A 15,879-nucleotide genomic window follows, 5' to 3' on the forward strand; every position below is an offset into this window, starting at 1 on the left:
AATATATATATATACATATTATATATATATATTATATATATATATATATATACATATATTGTAATAGAATATCGTCGCAATGCTGACTCTGCATTCACACACATTCCTCAGACATGATGTCGCTGTATCTACGTTAAGTGTGATAAATGCGGATAAAATAGAATACGAATGACGAGGCGTCGACGGCAATGACGGCGACGGCGACGGCGAAAAAGACACGACGAAGATGGCGATGACGATCGCATCCACGACGACAATTCCAAATAATCGACGATGCTGTTGCGAATCACTATCTTCTCGCTGATCTTTCTATTTATTATTCTTCTAGCTGGCATGGATTTATCGTAAAATGCGATAGGAAGTTTGTACTTATCGATTTCTGTATTTATTGTAAAGTCTGTATTTATTATATTACGAAAATGATTATCTTTATTCTATCACGATCATAATCATCGTTGCTGTTATTGTTATTGTTATTGAGATTGTTGTTGTTGCTGCTATTGTTGTTACCGCTGTTTTCGATGTATTTCGCCTCGTCGTTGGGGTTGCCGTCGTGGTGAACGTCGCCATCGCCATCGGTATCGGCGTAATAAACGATACGCTAATTAAACAATAAGATACGACTATCGCCTACTCAATGTACAATATGTAGTATTTACCTGTTGTTACCACCAAACCGTCATCAAAGATATATAAAATATTGTAATTGTAACACATCGATGTTGCTCCAATTCTACTCCAACTCCACACCTTCATTTTTAACGAATGAAAATACGAATTTATAGTTCGAAAAGAGGTAAGTAATACCGCATTACTTATCTAACAAGATTTTTCGCATTGATAAAATGGGAATAAGATAGAGGAAGGAATAATAAATAATTATAAACGAATATATTAAGAACATTTATTTATTTTTCATATAATTAAATATTCATACATTTATTTATACATTTTTAAATTAAATATATTCATTAAACCATTTTCTGTCGTATTTCGAAATCCAATTATTGCAACCGAGCATATTATTTTGAATTATGTATTTCCAAGTCCATGGGTTTTGATTTTCTTCTTCCATTTTTTTCTTTTTCGCTTCCATTTTATCCATAATTTCTTGATTAACTGCCATAGCGTCAAATGGCAGCCTTTTCGCAATATTTTTTAAGATATTTTTAACCTAATGAAGTTATTTAAAATGTCATATTTACATTAAAATAATTGATGAAAAATTAAATCGTTAAAATATATATATTATACCTCGAAATATTCAATGTTTCCTCCAACTTCTATAATAACTTGTTTCGCTTTTACCGGAGTAGCGTAATGATCTATACTTCCTTTACCAGAACCCATTCGTGATCCATGACTCTGTACAATATATAAATTTTAGTTTTCTTTATATAAATTTCAGCAAATCTACTTATTATTTTATATCAACTAATGTAATATATATATATATTATATATTATATATATTTGTACGAGAACCTTCTTAGTTATTGGTTGCCAAGGGCTAGGCACTCTCCATATTGCAAACACTTTATTATAATCTATATTTCTTAAAATTGTCATACGGATCATTTCAAAGTGATTATATTTCATTCTACCACCACCAGTCGCCTAAAAATATATCTTTTTATATTTGATCAATCGTATGGATAATTTTTTTATTTCATGATTTATTCTCTTACTATTATACCATATTGTTTATGTAAAAGGGTATTATGATATAATTCCGGACCACGCATTAATCTCAATTTTTTCTGCATTTTGAAAGGTCTTACAGAAGCTGGATACTGAGGTACTTTTAATATAACTTTAAGCCTTTTACGTTCAGGATATTCGACATCTATAAAATATAAGTATGTAATAAATATATCTTTTAAACTTAATTCTTTTTATATTAAATTATAAATTTGGAATACCCATTTTAGGTAGTGGTTTAAATGATTTTACTCCAACTGCTGGTGCCGATTTAAATATAGAATATGCTGCAAAAATATAAACATTAATAAAAACACAAGTTTTTTTAAAGAGAGAAATAACGATAGAAAGAAATAATCATTATAAAACTTACGCGACAGCAATAGTTTAGTGATATTTTTATAAACTTGCATTTTTACGATGATTATTAAATTTTATTTTATTATATATATTTTATTGTGAAAATATTTAAATATTTTATTTTCTAACCTTTATAACCTCAAACGTCTTTATATATTAAATATCGGCTTGATATTGAAAGTGTAACACTTCTATATTAAAGTTTAATAACTTTAATAAAATAATATTATTTATTTGCTTAACAAATTTTTATATATTTTCTTTATATCTTTACGAATCCTAAAATAAATATACATAAAGTATATTTACCAAAAACTATTCTTAAAATTACCAATGTATTCACAATAAAAGCACTAGATATATATAATAAAAAAATCATCATTGAATAAATTTAAATCAGTATTGCCATATCAAATTAGTCATAAAATATTCAGAAATTTTATATTTTTATAATAAAAAATATAGATCCAATTATATATTAAATATATTATAAATAATATAATATATTAATAAATAAATATAATATCGTAATATTTAAATGAGTTTCTTATTTAATGAATTTCTCTCCAATACAAAATTACAATCTTTTATTACGGTTATATGCCATAAATATATTTTTATATAATAAGAAAAGTAAAGAAATTATTAAAAATCACATTAAATTTTTGGAATTGTTCAAATGAATTTCAAAAGAACGAAATTTTAGACAAAAATTCGATTTTGTATTAGGAGGACATAATTTAAAAGGAGTTTTTTTACATTTATCATATATGTATCGTACTCATTTTTTGACCATTTTCTTAACGTTGCCATTTCTTTTACAGCTTTAAAGCCTTTTTTTTCAGAATTTAAATAAATTTAGATGAAAGCTGTCTTTTTTCTTATCATTTTTTTTAATTTTTTAAGAATTCAAGAATCCATTGAGTACCGTATTTTTATTATTTGAAATATCTCGATTGTTTTAGCCAATTACGTAATATATTATACCCGTATAATACTATCCGTATAGTATTATCTCATATATATCATGCTTGTTTTTGGAAATATTAAAAAATGTTTCAAATAAAAGTTAAATAGTTTTGAGGGGGATACATCTTGTTGTTATTTATTTTTTTATATATAGAAGCGTAAAGGATTTATTAGAGTGAATGTTGTTTTTTTAAATAAAAGTATACACTTTTTAATATTCCAGTTGATGTATCCTGGCATTCTTTATAAAAAAGTATGAAGACATATATAGCAAAAAACTTATAGTTTAGAAAATAATTAAATTTAACTAAATATCTTTTAAACTAATTGTTTTTCATCATAAATGGTCCTATACATTTTTATAGAGAATGTCAAGATGCATAGATTAGTGCATTAAAAAGTATATAATGCTATTTAAAAAAATAAAGTTGGACTCAATAAGTTTTTTATGAGTTCATCTATAAAAAAATTGAGGATACCAGAAAATAGCCCTTTCAAAATCATTCAACTTTTATTCCAAGCATTTTTTAATATCATGGAAAATAAACGAGATATTGAACAAAAAAAATTAATCGAAATTCCTTAATGGAAGAAAAATTTTTGTCCAAAAATTCAATTTTATATTAGGAGAACATTATAGGAAGTCAATCGAAAAATTTTTTCAAGAAATGACGTCAAATTCTCGAAATCTCTAAATTTTTTGGAAATGACGTCAAATTCTTAAAACTTTTAAAATTCTAGGAAATTAATATGAAATTTTTTATATTTTTCAGGATTCTTAGAAGTGACATCAAACTCCTGGGATTACCCAAGATTGAAATTTTTGGCCAACAATACGATTTCGTATCAGGAGAATAAAAGATAATAGGAGATCGCACGAGAAACAGGAATCTTGGCAGTTTTTGGAAATGAAGTAAACACATTTTTCTAAACACATATTGAACACACTACACAATTATAATTATAAGTTCATATAAGCTATATATATTTAAATAATTATAAAATATGTACTTAAATTGTAATTATATTACAACTTAAATTGTAAATTATATTCAATAAACATTATTTTTTAATAAATGAATGACTTTATTATTTAAAAAACCTTACTCCTATATTCCTTCCAGTCCTTTAGATTTAAGTAAATTATTAAAAAATGATTCCTAAAAATAGAGCTTCAAAAGGTAAGTATGTATAAGGTAAGTATAAGTATAATCTCCTTTTTAAATTATATTCTTCTATTAAAAAGTAGAAACTTAGAATAAAGTTTCTGTTAGAACATTAGTTTGTTTTCAAACATTGGAGTGTTTATTTACATTTTCAATGTTTATTTACATTTTCAATGTTTATTTACATTCTCGGTTTGTTTATTTACATTTTCCAATGTTTATTTACAAAATTTTTCGAAAATTTGATGAATTTCGGGCTTGGGAATTGAAATTTCAGTTTGTTTACAAACTTTGGAATGTTTATTTACATTTTCAATGTTTATTTACATTCTCGGTTTGTTTATTTACGTTTTCTAATGTTTATTTACAAAATTTTTCGAAAATTTGATGAATTTCGGGCTTGGGAATTGAAATTTCAGTTTGTTTACAAACTTTGGAATGTTTATTTACATTTTCAATGTTTATTTACATTCTCGGTTTGTTTATTTACGTTTTCTAATGTTTATTTACAAAATTTTTCGAAAATTTAAAGAATTCTGGGCCCGGGAGTTGAAATTTTGGTTTGTTTACAAACTTTGGAATGTTGATTTACATTTTCAATGTTTATTTACATTCTCGGGTTGTTTATTTACATTTTTCAATGTTTATTTACAAAATTTTTCGAAAATGTGATGAATTTCGGGCCTAGGAGTTGAAATTTCGGTTTGTTTACAAACTTTGCAATGCTTATTTACATTTTCAATGTTTATTTACATTCTCGGGTTGTTTATTTACATTTTTCAATGTTTATTTACAAAATTTTTCGAAAATGTGATGAATTTCGGGCCTAGGAGTTGAAATTTCGGTTTGTTTACAAACTTTGCAATGCTTATTTACATTTTCAATGTTTATTTACATTCTCGGGTTGTTTATTTACATTTTTCAATGTTTATTTACAAAATTTTTCGAAAATGTGATGAATTTCGGGCCTAGGAGTTGAAATTTCGGTTTGTTTACAAACTTTGCAATGCTTATTTACATTTTCAATGTTTATTTACATTCTCGGGTTGTTTATTTACATTTTTCAATGTTTATTTACAAAATTTTTCGAAAATGTGATGAATTTCGGGCCTAGGAGTTGAAATTTCGGTTTGTTTACAAACTTTGCAATGCTTATTTACATTTTCAATGTTTATTTACATTCTCGGGTTGTTTATTTACATTTTTCAATGTTTATTTACAAAATTTTTCGAAAATGTGATGAATTTCGGGCCTAGGAGTTGAAATTTCGGTTTGTTTACAAACTTTGCAATGCTTATTTACATTTTCAATGTTTATTTACATTCTCGGGTTGTTTATTTACATTTTTCAATGTTTATTTACAAAATTTTTCGAAAATGTGATGAATTTCGGGCCTAGGAGTTGAAATTTCGGTTTGTTTACAAACTTTGCAATGCTTATTTACATTTTCAATGTTTATTTACATTCTCGGGTTGTTTATTTACATTTTTCAATGTTTATTTACAAAATTTTTCGAAAATGTGATGAATTTCGGGCCTAGGAGTTGAAATTTCGGTTTGTTTACAAACTTTGCAATGCTTATTTACATTTTCAATGTTTATTTACATTCTCGGGTTGTTTATTTACATTTTTCAATGTTTATTTACAAAATTTTTCGAAAATGTGATGAATTTCGGGCCTAGGAGTTGAAATTTCGGTTTGTTTACAAACTTTGCAATGCTTATTTACATTTTCAATGTTTATTTACATTCTCGGGTTGTTTATTTACATTTTTCAATGTTTATTTACAAAATTTTTCGAAAATGTGATGAATTTCGGGCCTAGGAGTTGAAATTTCGGTTTGTTTACAAACTTTGCAATGCTTATTTACATTTTCAATGTTTATTTACATTCTCGGGTTGTTTATTTACATTTTTCAATGTTTATTTACAAAATTTTTCGAAAATTTTCAAATATTTGTAAAATACTTACCTTTACTTACCTTTATATACTTACCTTATTTTAAAGATGATTTTTCAGCAAAAAAACGTTTTTTTAAACATTTTACTTAAATCTAATTAATATACTTGCCTGTTTTATACTGATTTTTCAGCATAGAAGAAAATGTTTTAGCCAAAAATTTGATTTTTTAACAGGAGAATATAGTTGATAAGAAGTCAATCGAGAATTTCGGCAATTCTTGGAAATGAAAAAAAAAATGTCAAAAAACTGGTAAATTTAGGAATTTTGGGATTGGGAGAATAAATAAAAACTATTGTACAAAAATTGATGTCTTTATTTATATTTTAATTTTTTACATTTACATTTACATTTACATTAATCTACATTTTTAATGTTTATTTATAAAAGTTTTCGAAAGTTTTAAAAAATTAGTTGTAAAATATTCACTTCTGTTTGCCTTAATATACTTCTTCCATTTTGAAGATGATTTTTCTGCAACAAAAAATTTTTTAAACATTTTATTCAAATCTAATTACAAAATAAAATATACTTACGTATTTTATTCTTACCTTTTATATATTTACCTTTTAAAGATGATTTTTTAGCATTAAAAGCTAAAGAACTGAGAATTGACTGTTGTCGCCATCTATTGAATGTCAAAATTTCTTTTTAGAAATACTTAAAAGATATTGCTAGTCTTCAATTCTTATTCTTTCTGTATTTCATATTTTAAAAAGATCTTGTCTCTGTGGAACTGATTCTCAATTTTATCTGTATCTTTCATTTTTCACTATTCTTTGTTTGTTCATTATAAATCGATGAAAATACATTAAAATAATGTTCTGTGTGTTAAAATAATGTTCTGATGTATCTGAAACATGAGATAAAATAATGTATTAAATGTTGAATCTATTTCATATCTTATCTGTGGTTTAAATATTTTTAAAAAATATAAGAAATAAAGAGATAAGATATAAGATATATATACATATGTATGCGACATGAAAATATAAAATAATTTATACAGAATAAAAATATGAATATACATAGAAAATATATTTATAACTTGATTTTATTTTGTTTCTCTAAACTACAAAAAATGTCCCTAGATAGAAAATGTACTAAATACTTACACTAAGTATAAACTCCACTCTCTATAAAAGAAAGATTACTGATTTAATGTAGAAACAGCTGATTCGAATCTGTGTGTCAAAAAATTCCAAAAAACTATGTGTTATTATTTATTTTTCATATATCTGAATTTGAATGACTTAAAAATTGTAAAATAATTAATATTGAACAAAAATATGTGTTGCCGATACAAAAATTTCCAAAGAAATGAAGTCTTCTGGCGAATTGTATTGTATTGCATACATTTTAGACTTTGTTCTTGTATTAGATCATGCCACCTGTAAATTGTTATTATAAAATTTCTATTAGCAATTAATTATGGCAGATACTGAGAAAATGTTTGTTTGCTCTTCGTTTGGATGCAATATGGTAATAAATGAATTTATTTTTTTTAAAACTAAGATTTTTTTTATTTTTTTTTTCCTTTAATATTTATTATTCGTTAATGAGATCTTAATTTTTGATATATATATCAAATAATAATAAATAGTTTTTTTATATATTGTGATAGAGTTTTACAGATGAGGATCAGTTATTGGTTCACAAGAAAAAACATGACATGATATTAAATCTTGGAAACAGTTCTAAGAATACTAGTTTTGTTGGTAAAGATTAATTTTAATTGAAATAATTTTAACAATTTAATTATATTCTAAAACAAAGATAAAGAACTAAAAAATATTTATATACATTATATATAGCAGATCAAACACCTACACCAACACGTTTCATCAGAAATTGTGAAGAAGTTGGATTATTTCAAGATTTACAAAATGTAAATCCTTTTGAAGAAACTTTTAGAAGAGCAGTGGAGTCAGGAAATACTGGTACTCTTACGGTACCAGAGGTAAATAATAAAATAATTAAAATATATATAAATACCTATTTAATATTGATTTATAATCTAAATATTTCTTTTTAGGCTGGACTTACAGATGATACTTTACACACACCTCATATATTTCCCCATATTGCAGACGTATTATCTAGTAACAATCAAATGTTATCTGAAAACTCTGTGCCAGAATGTAGCAGCATTTCAATTGAAAAAAACACAGAAGGAAAAACTACCATTGATAGTGAAGTTTGTACTCCTGTGAAACTTACTGAAACAGAAGAGCAAACTTTGTTAAAAGAAAAATTTGAATCAAGCGTTGAACAAAATGTAACATTAACAGAGAATATTATCGATCAAGTTACGCATACACCAATAATACCAAAAGTTTTACAAGAACAATCCAGTTCGCAATTGTAAGCAAAAAATATAGAATTATTTGTTCATTATCTTTTAATTAAAAATTAAGTAAAGCAAAATAAAAAATTAAAATTAAATTTTTATAAAGGTCGTTTAATGGTGAGGAAGTTCAACTGTTGCTAAAAACAGCCGATGGAAAATTAATGCAATTATCGGCGATTCCACTTTGTGATTCTGTTGACACGACAAACGTACAATCTTTGAAACAACAAACAATTGTTATAAAAACAGAGCCTCTTCTGCAATGCAATACAAGACTACAGTCCAAAAAACCTGCTATTTCTACATTGTCTCTAGCAAAAATGGTATTTTATTGTACGATTTAGTATATAATTTAAATAAAATTTTTTAATTTTAAAAATTAATGTTTCTTGTATAATTATATAGAAATTAAAACAAACTTTAACAAAAGCTACCGGTTCGCAAAATCAAAAACCTAATAGTAATCTTCGGAAAGATGAATTAAATAGTGCGAAAAGAGAAAATAGGAGTAAAACGATAGAGGATCAATTGAAAAAAAAAGAAATTCTTGAACGTAATCGTGCTAGCTCTATGAGAGCAAGAGCAAAAAGGAAAGCGTGGATACAACAACTTGAAAGAACAGTCACTAATGTAAATGAGACTAACGTAGCACTCCAGATGGAAATAAAGGTTTTACGAACGGAGGTTGCTAAATTAAAAACGCTTCTATTGGCTCATAAAGATTGTCCGGTTACAAAAGCAATGCAAAAAGGTAATTTGAATAATATAAAAATAATTCCTCAGATTTTATTATCCATTCATGTATTTTTTACAGGAAATGGTATAATACTCGGCCCAAAAATAATATCTGTAAATTCAGATGCTATAACCAGTCCAATTCCAGTGACTTCAACAGTGAAAAGATCTACTTTTTCTTCCACGGAAGTGCCTATTATGCCAAAGAAAAAATTATCTTTGGCACCATCAAAAAATCCTATAATTTTTCCAAAAGTAGATTGCAATACAAATCTATCGATTCCTAATGCCACGTTAATTAAAACTGTACCTACTCTGAAGATTATGAGTGTCAGTCAACTCTTAACAGAAAAGGAAGAAACAAAGCCAATTTTTATCATGCAAAATCCAATAAAAAAAATAGAAAATTCCACTAGACAAATAATTCAAATAAATCCTAATTACGAGATTGATCAAAGCGCATCAAAGAATAATGAAACGTGAATGTGATAAAAGACAAACATTGTGCGATAGTCGTTAAATGATTATTTTGGTAAGAAAATGATATAGAATTAGAAATATAAGTCGATATGTGTATAATGTAGATATTAAAATGTTGCGCGTTGAAATTAAATTAAGTAAATTTTGCAATGTTGGTATTGAATTACTGAATTGCTTCTGGAAGTTAAAATCTTGCTTGAGTTAGGAATGACAATCAGTGCGAGAAAGATCAAAAGGAGAAGGGAAGATAATGTGCTGATAATTTTGGCTATACTTTAATAGTTGAAAAATAATATATGAAGAATTTTCTATTTTCATAATTTGGTAATGTGAATGATACTCCATATCCATGTGTATAAATCTTGATGATGAAGGGAATCTTGTATTTTTTATTTATTATAATAAATCCAATATTTTCTTGCAATGCATTTACATTCTTTATTTTATCTAGTCTTGCCATTTTATAAAGGTAACATGTATTTATTATTATATATTCTTCTTTCCCTTTTTATATAAATATTATAAATATAAATATATTACAAATTTATTATGTCAATAATAATAAAATTATACAATCATATAAATTATAAAATTATAAAGCCTTCTCATACATCAAATCATACACTTTTTCCCCTTATATCGGATGTTAGAAGTCTCACGATGATTCTGTGACCCTCGGGCCCTTATCAGTTCTCCGTCCAGTCGTCTAACAATTCTACACCGGACAGGAGAATGATAAGGGGCTTTGGGCACGAAACGCCTCGAAACTCGAGGCTATCAAAAACTTCTTTTACTCAATAATATCCATCATGTCCAATCTGTATACGATTCCTGTAGATTTTGAAAAAGGATACTATTTTATTGATCTTTCGAAGAATATTGATTTCCTTCTTGTTACATCGTTTCCTTTTTTCTTCGTTATCATCTTCTTTTTCTCCTCGAATGAATAAATGGTATTGATAGAAAGAAGTAATTGGTCATCTTTTTCCATTCTGAATGGTATCCATTTTATCGCGTAATTTTATCTAATCGCTGGAAAAATTTATGTTTATCCTCCGATTACATAAAATGTGCCGAGTTAGCTCGCGACCGATCTCATTTTGTGAGCGAGTTTATGTGTCTCTCTTATGGTGGGATATTACAACGGTCAAAGAAAGATAGCGAAACCATGCTGAAAAAGGCCTGTTACTTTTTCGACAAATAAGATTTCCGTCCCTTGAGTCACACCAGTGACTCACACGCCCAGAACACAACGAACCAAGTGAGATGTAACTGAATTATCGGTTACTCGGTAAATACCAACGGTTTTCCTACATCGATAAGCCGGTTCGACAGAAGAGACGAAAACATTCTTTTCTTATTTCAATTTATCATTCACGAGAAAAAAGAATTCCCCTATTTCATCTATATAGAAACATAAATCGAGGGAGATGCCAAGAGATATAATTATAAATCAAAAGAAAAGAAGATCGATTTTATATATGATCGATATTGTTGTATTAAAAGAAATGAAGAAAGAGACTCGAATTGAATCATTACCATATTTATAAATTTTTCTAGAAAACGATATGAATTATATATTATAAAATATAAGTAACATAAATAATTCGATCGTAAAATGAAGTGGCACTAATGTTTGTTTGGTGCAATGATTCAAACGAGTATCAAGCGTTACTCGTGATTCCAACGAGGCATATCATTCTTAGAACCCTTAATGCTTCCACGTTTCCCGCTTCCAAGTTGTGGACGGAAATAGATCATGTCGCCCCTCGCGAATACCCGACTTTTACGGCCCTGAATCAAACTCGTATGGCTATTATACAACAAACGCAATCTTCTAACCTTGGTCCAGACAGAGCAGTTTCTTTTCGATGCCCGCAGGAAATCATGGATTGTGATCGTATATTCTGCGAATAACGCTTTTAATTCTCGATAGATATTAGAAAACGTGGTCTTGATCAATTTTAAAACCTCGACGAATTATCTTTTAAAACATTCCACTTTTATACGAATAATGAGCCTGACTTCTTTTTTTTTTGTATGTGTAAGAAAAAACAAACTAATAACTAATGTTTTCGAAAGTATAAACTATTTTACGAAATGTTCACCTCGCACGAACATGTGAAATTATATCCAAATATGATGAAGAGCTAAAAAATTAAAAAGTATATCGTTTTCTTCTAAATATGAAGAATAATGTTACTTGGGCATTTCCGGGAAATACCGGTGGTAAAGAGATTATTCTTTATGGGGTTTCCAGCGATCAACGGCCCGTGACTTAATTAATATCGATCTCATTGACATCAATTTGTCGTAGTAGCAGTAAATTCAGAAATCAGTAGTCAGACGCGAACGCGACCTACTTATCTACTTCGCTAGATTTTCTTTCAATTTTCTCTTTGATTTTAACAACGTTATCTAAATATCGTATAAATGTTTAAATATTATCACATCTTGTTTTATATTAATTTGTTGAAAAAGACTTTACGTATGTTTTTTTTTAAAATTGATTTTAAAAGATTAACATTATCGAAAATAAATATTTCTAACCGTATAAAATTATCTTACAAAGTTCAATAGTTCAATAGTTGTAGTAACCCACGTACATACATGCGTTATTTTTCTTAGAAAAATAAAAAATAATTCCATATTTTCTCCTAAACTCCTTAACAAATCCTGCTTTAAAGAGGTTAATCTGAAACTGACTACAAGGTTCTGGTAGTCAAATACTACTTTCCTAGATAAGCACGCGTTATCTATTAATCCACGTAATATACGTATATATAGCTTCTAAAATTGCTTTGATATTTTAATCTCGTACAATCGCTTTTACACATAAAAAATAATATATAACAATTCTCCACATTAAATCATTAAATAATTTTCCATCGATATTGTGAAACTTTCCATCGAATTGATAATGTAGCGTTGATGAAAATAAAAATGTGTATTCTAAACAAAGTAACAACGATTCAAGATGTCACAGAATTCTTTCGTAAAGTTCCAGAAACACGTGTCAGACCACGTGTTTTCTAATTTGTAATTTAACAAAAGAAGAATTTATTTATAAATTTGAAAAGAAATTATTTTTGAAGATCATATATGATCAAATGCACGGTATGCAATAATACGATTGTTTATATTCTTACTTTCTTTTTCGGAACGAACCTCATAAAAATTCACATACTGCCGACTTTTTCTTTGTTCCATGCCGCGGAATTCTTCTATTTCCGAAAACAAAGTATCACGAAAAAACATTAGAAACAAAGAAAAGAAATTTTAAAATCGTCGTTAATTTTTCAACGAGATAATTAATAAGAAGAATATGTAAACGACAACGAAACAATAGACCGAGAAAGAACGTTATTATTCTTAACCAAGAAAAAAAATGCTACGAAACATTCTTTTCGAAAGAATTTAGTAACACATATATACGTGTCAGATAATGAAACCATGTACTAACGAGATAATGATAATGAATGTGCGCGATTATACGAGAATATCGGTGAAATGAAATAAACGGCGTGCAGGGAGACAACCGCGTGATTTTACGCCCCTGGTCTGAGACAATATGTGGTCCGATAGCCTTGAGACATAAGTCTGCTTCTTTTTATTTTTATATCTGACCCGAGACAACGACATTCTTTCGCGGTAAAATCGGTTCTCTTTTCCCTCACGATCATGCTCCTCGAAGCCCGCCACCGCGAATGTCCGATAAACGGACTCTACGAAAAAAAACGACTACCTCGTTCACTGGCTCACGCGCTACTGACACTACTACATCACTCGACGGATCTCATTTTCTCGGTTGATCAACGAACAAACACACCGCCACGCGACAATACACTCGGAAGATGCCGAATAAGTTTCTAACCTCCTATCCCATGCAGACTGGTCTTTGACCGGTCACATGGCGCGAACCGGAGAGCGACCGATCGATCTGCGTCCAAAATACCCCGTACTCTGCTGCTCTCCCTCTAGCTTCCCTTCCTCTCACTCTGTCTGTCGCTCGGCTGCTGGCTCGTGTCTTCCTCGCGTTTCTCCTCGTCGTCGAAAATCTCTCTACGCGTATTTTCTCCACGTTTCCACCGAAAATCTGGTTAAACGAAAATGCACACGCTCCTCGGCAAATAACACGATGCGCGTAGTATGTATCTAGTTCGAGAATAAGCCGCACCGCGAGGAAACACAAGCTGCGAGTATCTTTTTTTCTCCTATTCTGGCTGTAACGCGTGCAAGAGAGAGAGAACTCGAACGCAGCACAGAGAGAGCCAATCGTCGAGGACCCACGTAGTCGGATGCTGATGTAACGGAACCGGGGATTGGTCGCCGCGTACTCTCGTCGCAATGCTCGTGAATCATCGAAAGATATCGATACCAACGACGAGCACGCGTCACGAAATGTGTCTCGCGCACTACTGAGCCATTCTACGATCGGATTCGGACTTTTCGGGCCGGTCACTCTTCGCCAAACGCGAGAGGGGAAAGAAGCGAAGGCGGTTGCCTCGCTTCAGCTCCCGTTCCTCGTCTCTGTCAGGCACACGCGTGGCGCCATCTTTGAATTTCCCTCTCTTTCTCGCTTCTCCCCTTCTCTGTTGCTCTGTACAACCTCTCTTCTCCTCGCGCCCCGATCACGCTCATCTCTTTTGCGCGCGCTTCCACAGATGCTTCGGAAGGCACCCTGTACTCTCTTGAAGCCATCTCTTGGATTTTGATTTTTGATTTTCCCATGGAATCTTCTGAATTTTCATTGGAGGAAAGGAGACGCTCGACGAGGCAAGAATTTCAGAGAGAAGTGGATTCTGCGGCGAATGGCACGTGCTTTGGGCGTCGTGTGGAGGAAAGAGGAATCCCATTGATTCTTCCTCGGCGTGAGAATCTAAAAGATTTACATCTATGAAATAAATTTCACGCGACGCGTATACGTTGCGATTTTAGTTCAAGATTTTTTTTTTAAATAGAAAAGATTTTCGGGAGAAAGGAGAAGGATGAGGAATCGCGCCAAAGAGGCAAAAGAAAAATAAAAAAGAATAAGCTTTTCATTCGAATTTACCGGCTATCATTTCCCGTGGATACTGTGACTATCCCATTCGCGGTTTTAATTACGTATTTAGACCGAACTTTTCCCTCTTTCCGATGATGTCCTTTCGAGCTAATTAAAAACCGCCTCGAGTGTCTCTCTTAATTCTGATGGAAGCTCGCCAGAAGTTTGCTTTTCATCTTGGAGATCGCGTTCCTGGCAATAAAGGGGTTGCTACGACTACTTAAGCGCACAATTGATGGTAAAAATCGCAGCCAAATATCCGAATACGGATACAAATACAGCCGCCAGGCGCAAGAGGCGGAAAGAGGTGGAGAGAAAAGGGGGACAGAGATAGGGGTTTGACTTTTTTCCTCTTTTCTTTTTTTTTTTTTTTAACTGACCCAGTGAAACGGATTCAAGGATCTTGGACAAATTAGCGGATAAATTAGAAATCGTTGATGGTGGAGGGAGATAGAAAAAAAAAAAAGTAGAAATCGAGTCCAAGTACAGGCTAAGTACAGTGAAAAGCTAACCGAGAGGGTGGAAAAGCAGATACTAACACTGGCCCGTGGAACGAAGTGACTCGATATCGGGGAGTGTCTCGGCGTTAGCCCCGAATTAATTCGTTGGGGCGGCTGGGGGATTCTCCATTACCAGCGTGGAACGAGCAGCAGTAAAGTGTTCCGCCTTAAAAAGAATACCTTCACCTCCGTCTCGTCTCGTCTCGTCTCGTCTCCTCGTCCCGAGGAATTGCTCCTTCCTACTTTGCCATCTTCCTTTCTCTCCTCGAGCTCTCTCTCTCTCTCTCTCTCTCCCCCCTTCATCTTCATCCCTTGCTCCTCTTCCTCGTTCCACCGACAGCAAAACGAATTGTCTGAAAAAAATTTGAAAGAATACCCTGCGCGTCTAAACGAGCATTAAACGGTAGAACAGTCCGTTTCCACGATATTCACGCGCCACTCGACGACGACAATTTGCGAGCTGTCGAAGGCTGGAGTGGGCGGGAGTATGGCCAAAAATATCCCGCGACGTTCAACTCGATCCCTCCTACAATTAATCGTTTCACGATTTACCAGCAGAGAGAGAGAGAGAGAGAGAGAGAGAGAGAGAGAGAGAGAGAGAGAGAGAGAGAGAGAG

General features: G+C 30.5%; 2 protein-coding genes and 2 long non-coding RNA genes across 6 annotated transcripts in view; 1 reads left to right on the top strand and 3 right to left on the bottom strand.

Annotated features, from left to right (window-relative positions):
- Positions 1 to 891: 891 nt before the first annotated feature.
- LOC102677344 (39S ribosomal protein L16, mitochondrial) lies at positions 892 to 2,128 on the bottom strand. The gene is made up of 6 exons (XM_006617906.2): positions 2,074 to 2,128; positions 1,922 to 1,987; positions 1,688 to 1,845; positions 1,485 to 1,616; positions 1,255 to 1,365; positions 892 to 1,174 (listed from the first exon to the last, which is right to left on the bottom strand). The coding sequence occupies exons 1-6, from the start codon at positions 2,111 to 2,113 to the stop codon at positions 959 to 961; spliced, it is 723 nt and encodes a 240-aa protein (XP_006617969.1). The 5' UTR covers positions 2,114 to 2,128; the 3' UTR covers positions 892 to 958.
- Positions 2,129 to 6,534: 4,406 nt separating this feature from the next.
- LOC116185922 lies at positions 6,535 to 6,975 on the bottom strand. The gene is made up of 2 exons (XR_004150822.1): positions 6,706 to 6,975; positions 6,535 to 6,628 (listed from the first exon to the last, which is right to left on the bottom strand). It is a non-coding gene; the product is annotated as an uncharacterized LOC116185922 (long non-coding RNA).
- Positions 6,976 to 7,276: 301 nt separating this feature from the next.
- On the top strand, positions 7,277 to 10,143 carry LOC102677491 (cyclic AMP-dependent transcription factor ATF-2). Of its 3 annotated transcripts, XM_006617907.2 has the most exons (7): positions 7,278 to 7,636; positions 7,779 to 7,872; positions 7,969 to 8,114; positions 8,190 to 8,518; positions 8,611 to 8,827; positions 8,910 to 9,255; positions 9,319 to 10,140. In XM_006617907.2, the coding sequence occupies exons 1-7, from the start codon at positions 7,586 to 7,588 to the stop codon at positions 9,720 to 9,722; spliced, it is 1,587 nt and encodes a 528-aa protein (XP_006617970.1). In that variant the 5' UTR covers positions 7,278 to 7,585; the 3' UTR covers positions 9,723 to 10,140. The 3 variants fall into 3 exon arrangements, with proteins under 3 accessions (XP_031367437.1, XP_031367438.1, XP_006617970.1); XM_031511577.1 differs by having other exon boundaries at positions 7,277 to 7,636; positions 8,910 to 10,143; XM_031511578.1 differs by having other exon boundaries at positions 7,277 to 7,636; positions 7,972 to 8,114; positions 8,910 to 10,143.
- A 3,160-nt stretch (positions 10,144 to 13,303) lies between these two features.
- The window catches only part of LOC102677627, a 3,132-nt gene continuing 556 nt past the window's right edge, over positions 13,304 to 15,879 (bottom strand). The window contains exons 2-3 of the long non-coding RNA XR_422096.2: positions 15,303 to 15,789; positions 13,304 to 14,598 (exon numbers count right to left, since the gene is read on the bottom strand). This is a non-coding gene — a long non-coding RNA (uncharacterized LOC102677627). The remainder of the gene's footprint in view (positions 14,599 to 15,302; positions 15,790 to 15,879) is intronic.

Source organism: Apis dorsata, unplaced genomic scaffold (assembly GCF_000469605.1).
Source record: "Apis dorsata unplaced genomic scaffold, Apis dorsata 1.3 scaffold_331, whole genome shotgun sequence".
Classification (NCBI taxonomy): domain Eukaryota; kingdom Metazoa; phylum Arthropoda; class Insecta; order Hymenoptera; family Apidae; genus Apis; species Apis dorsata.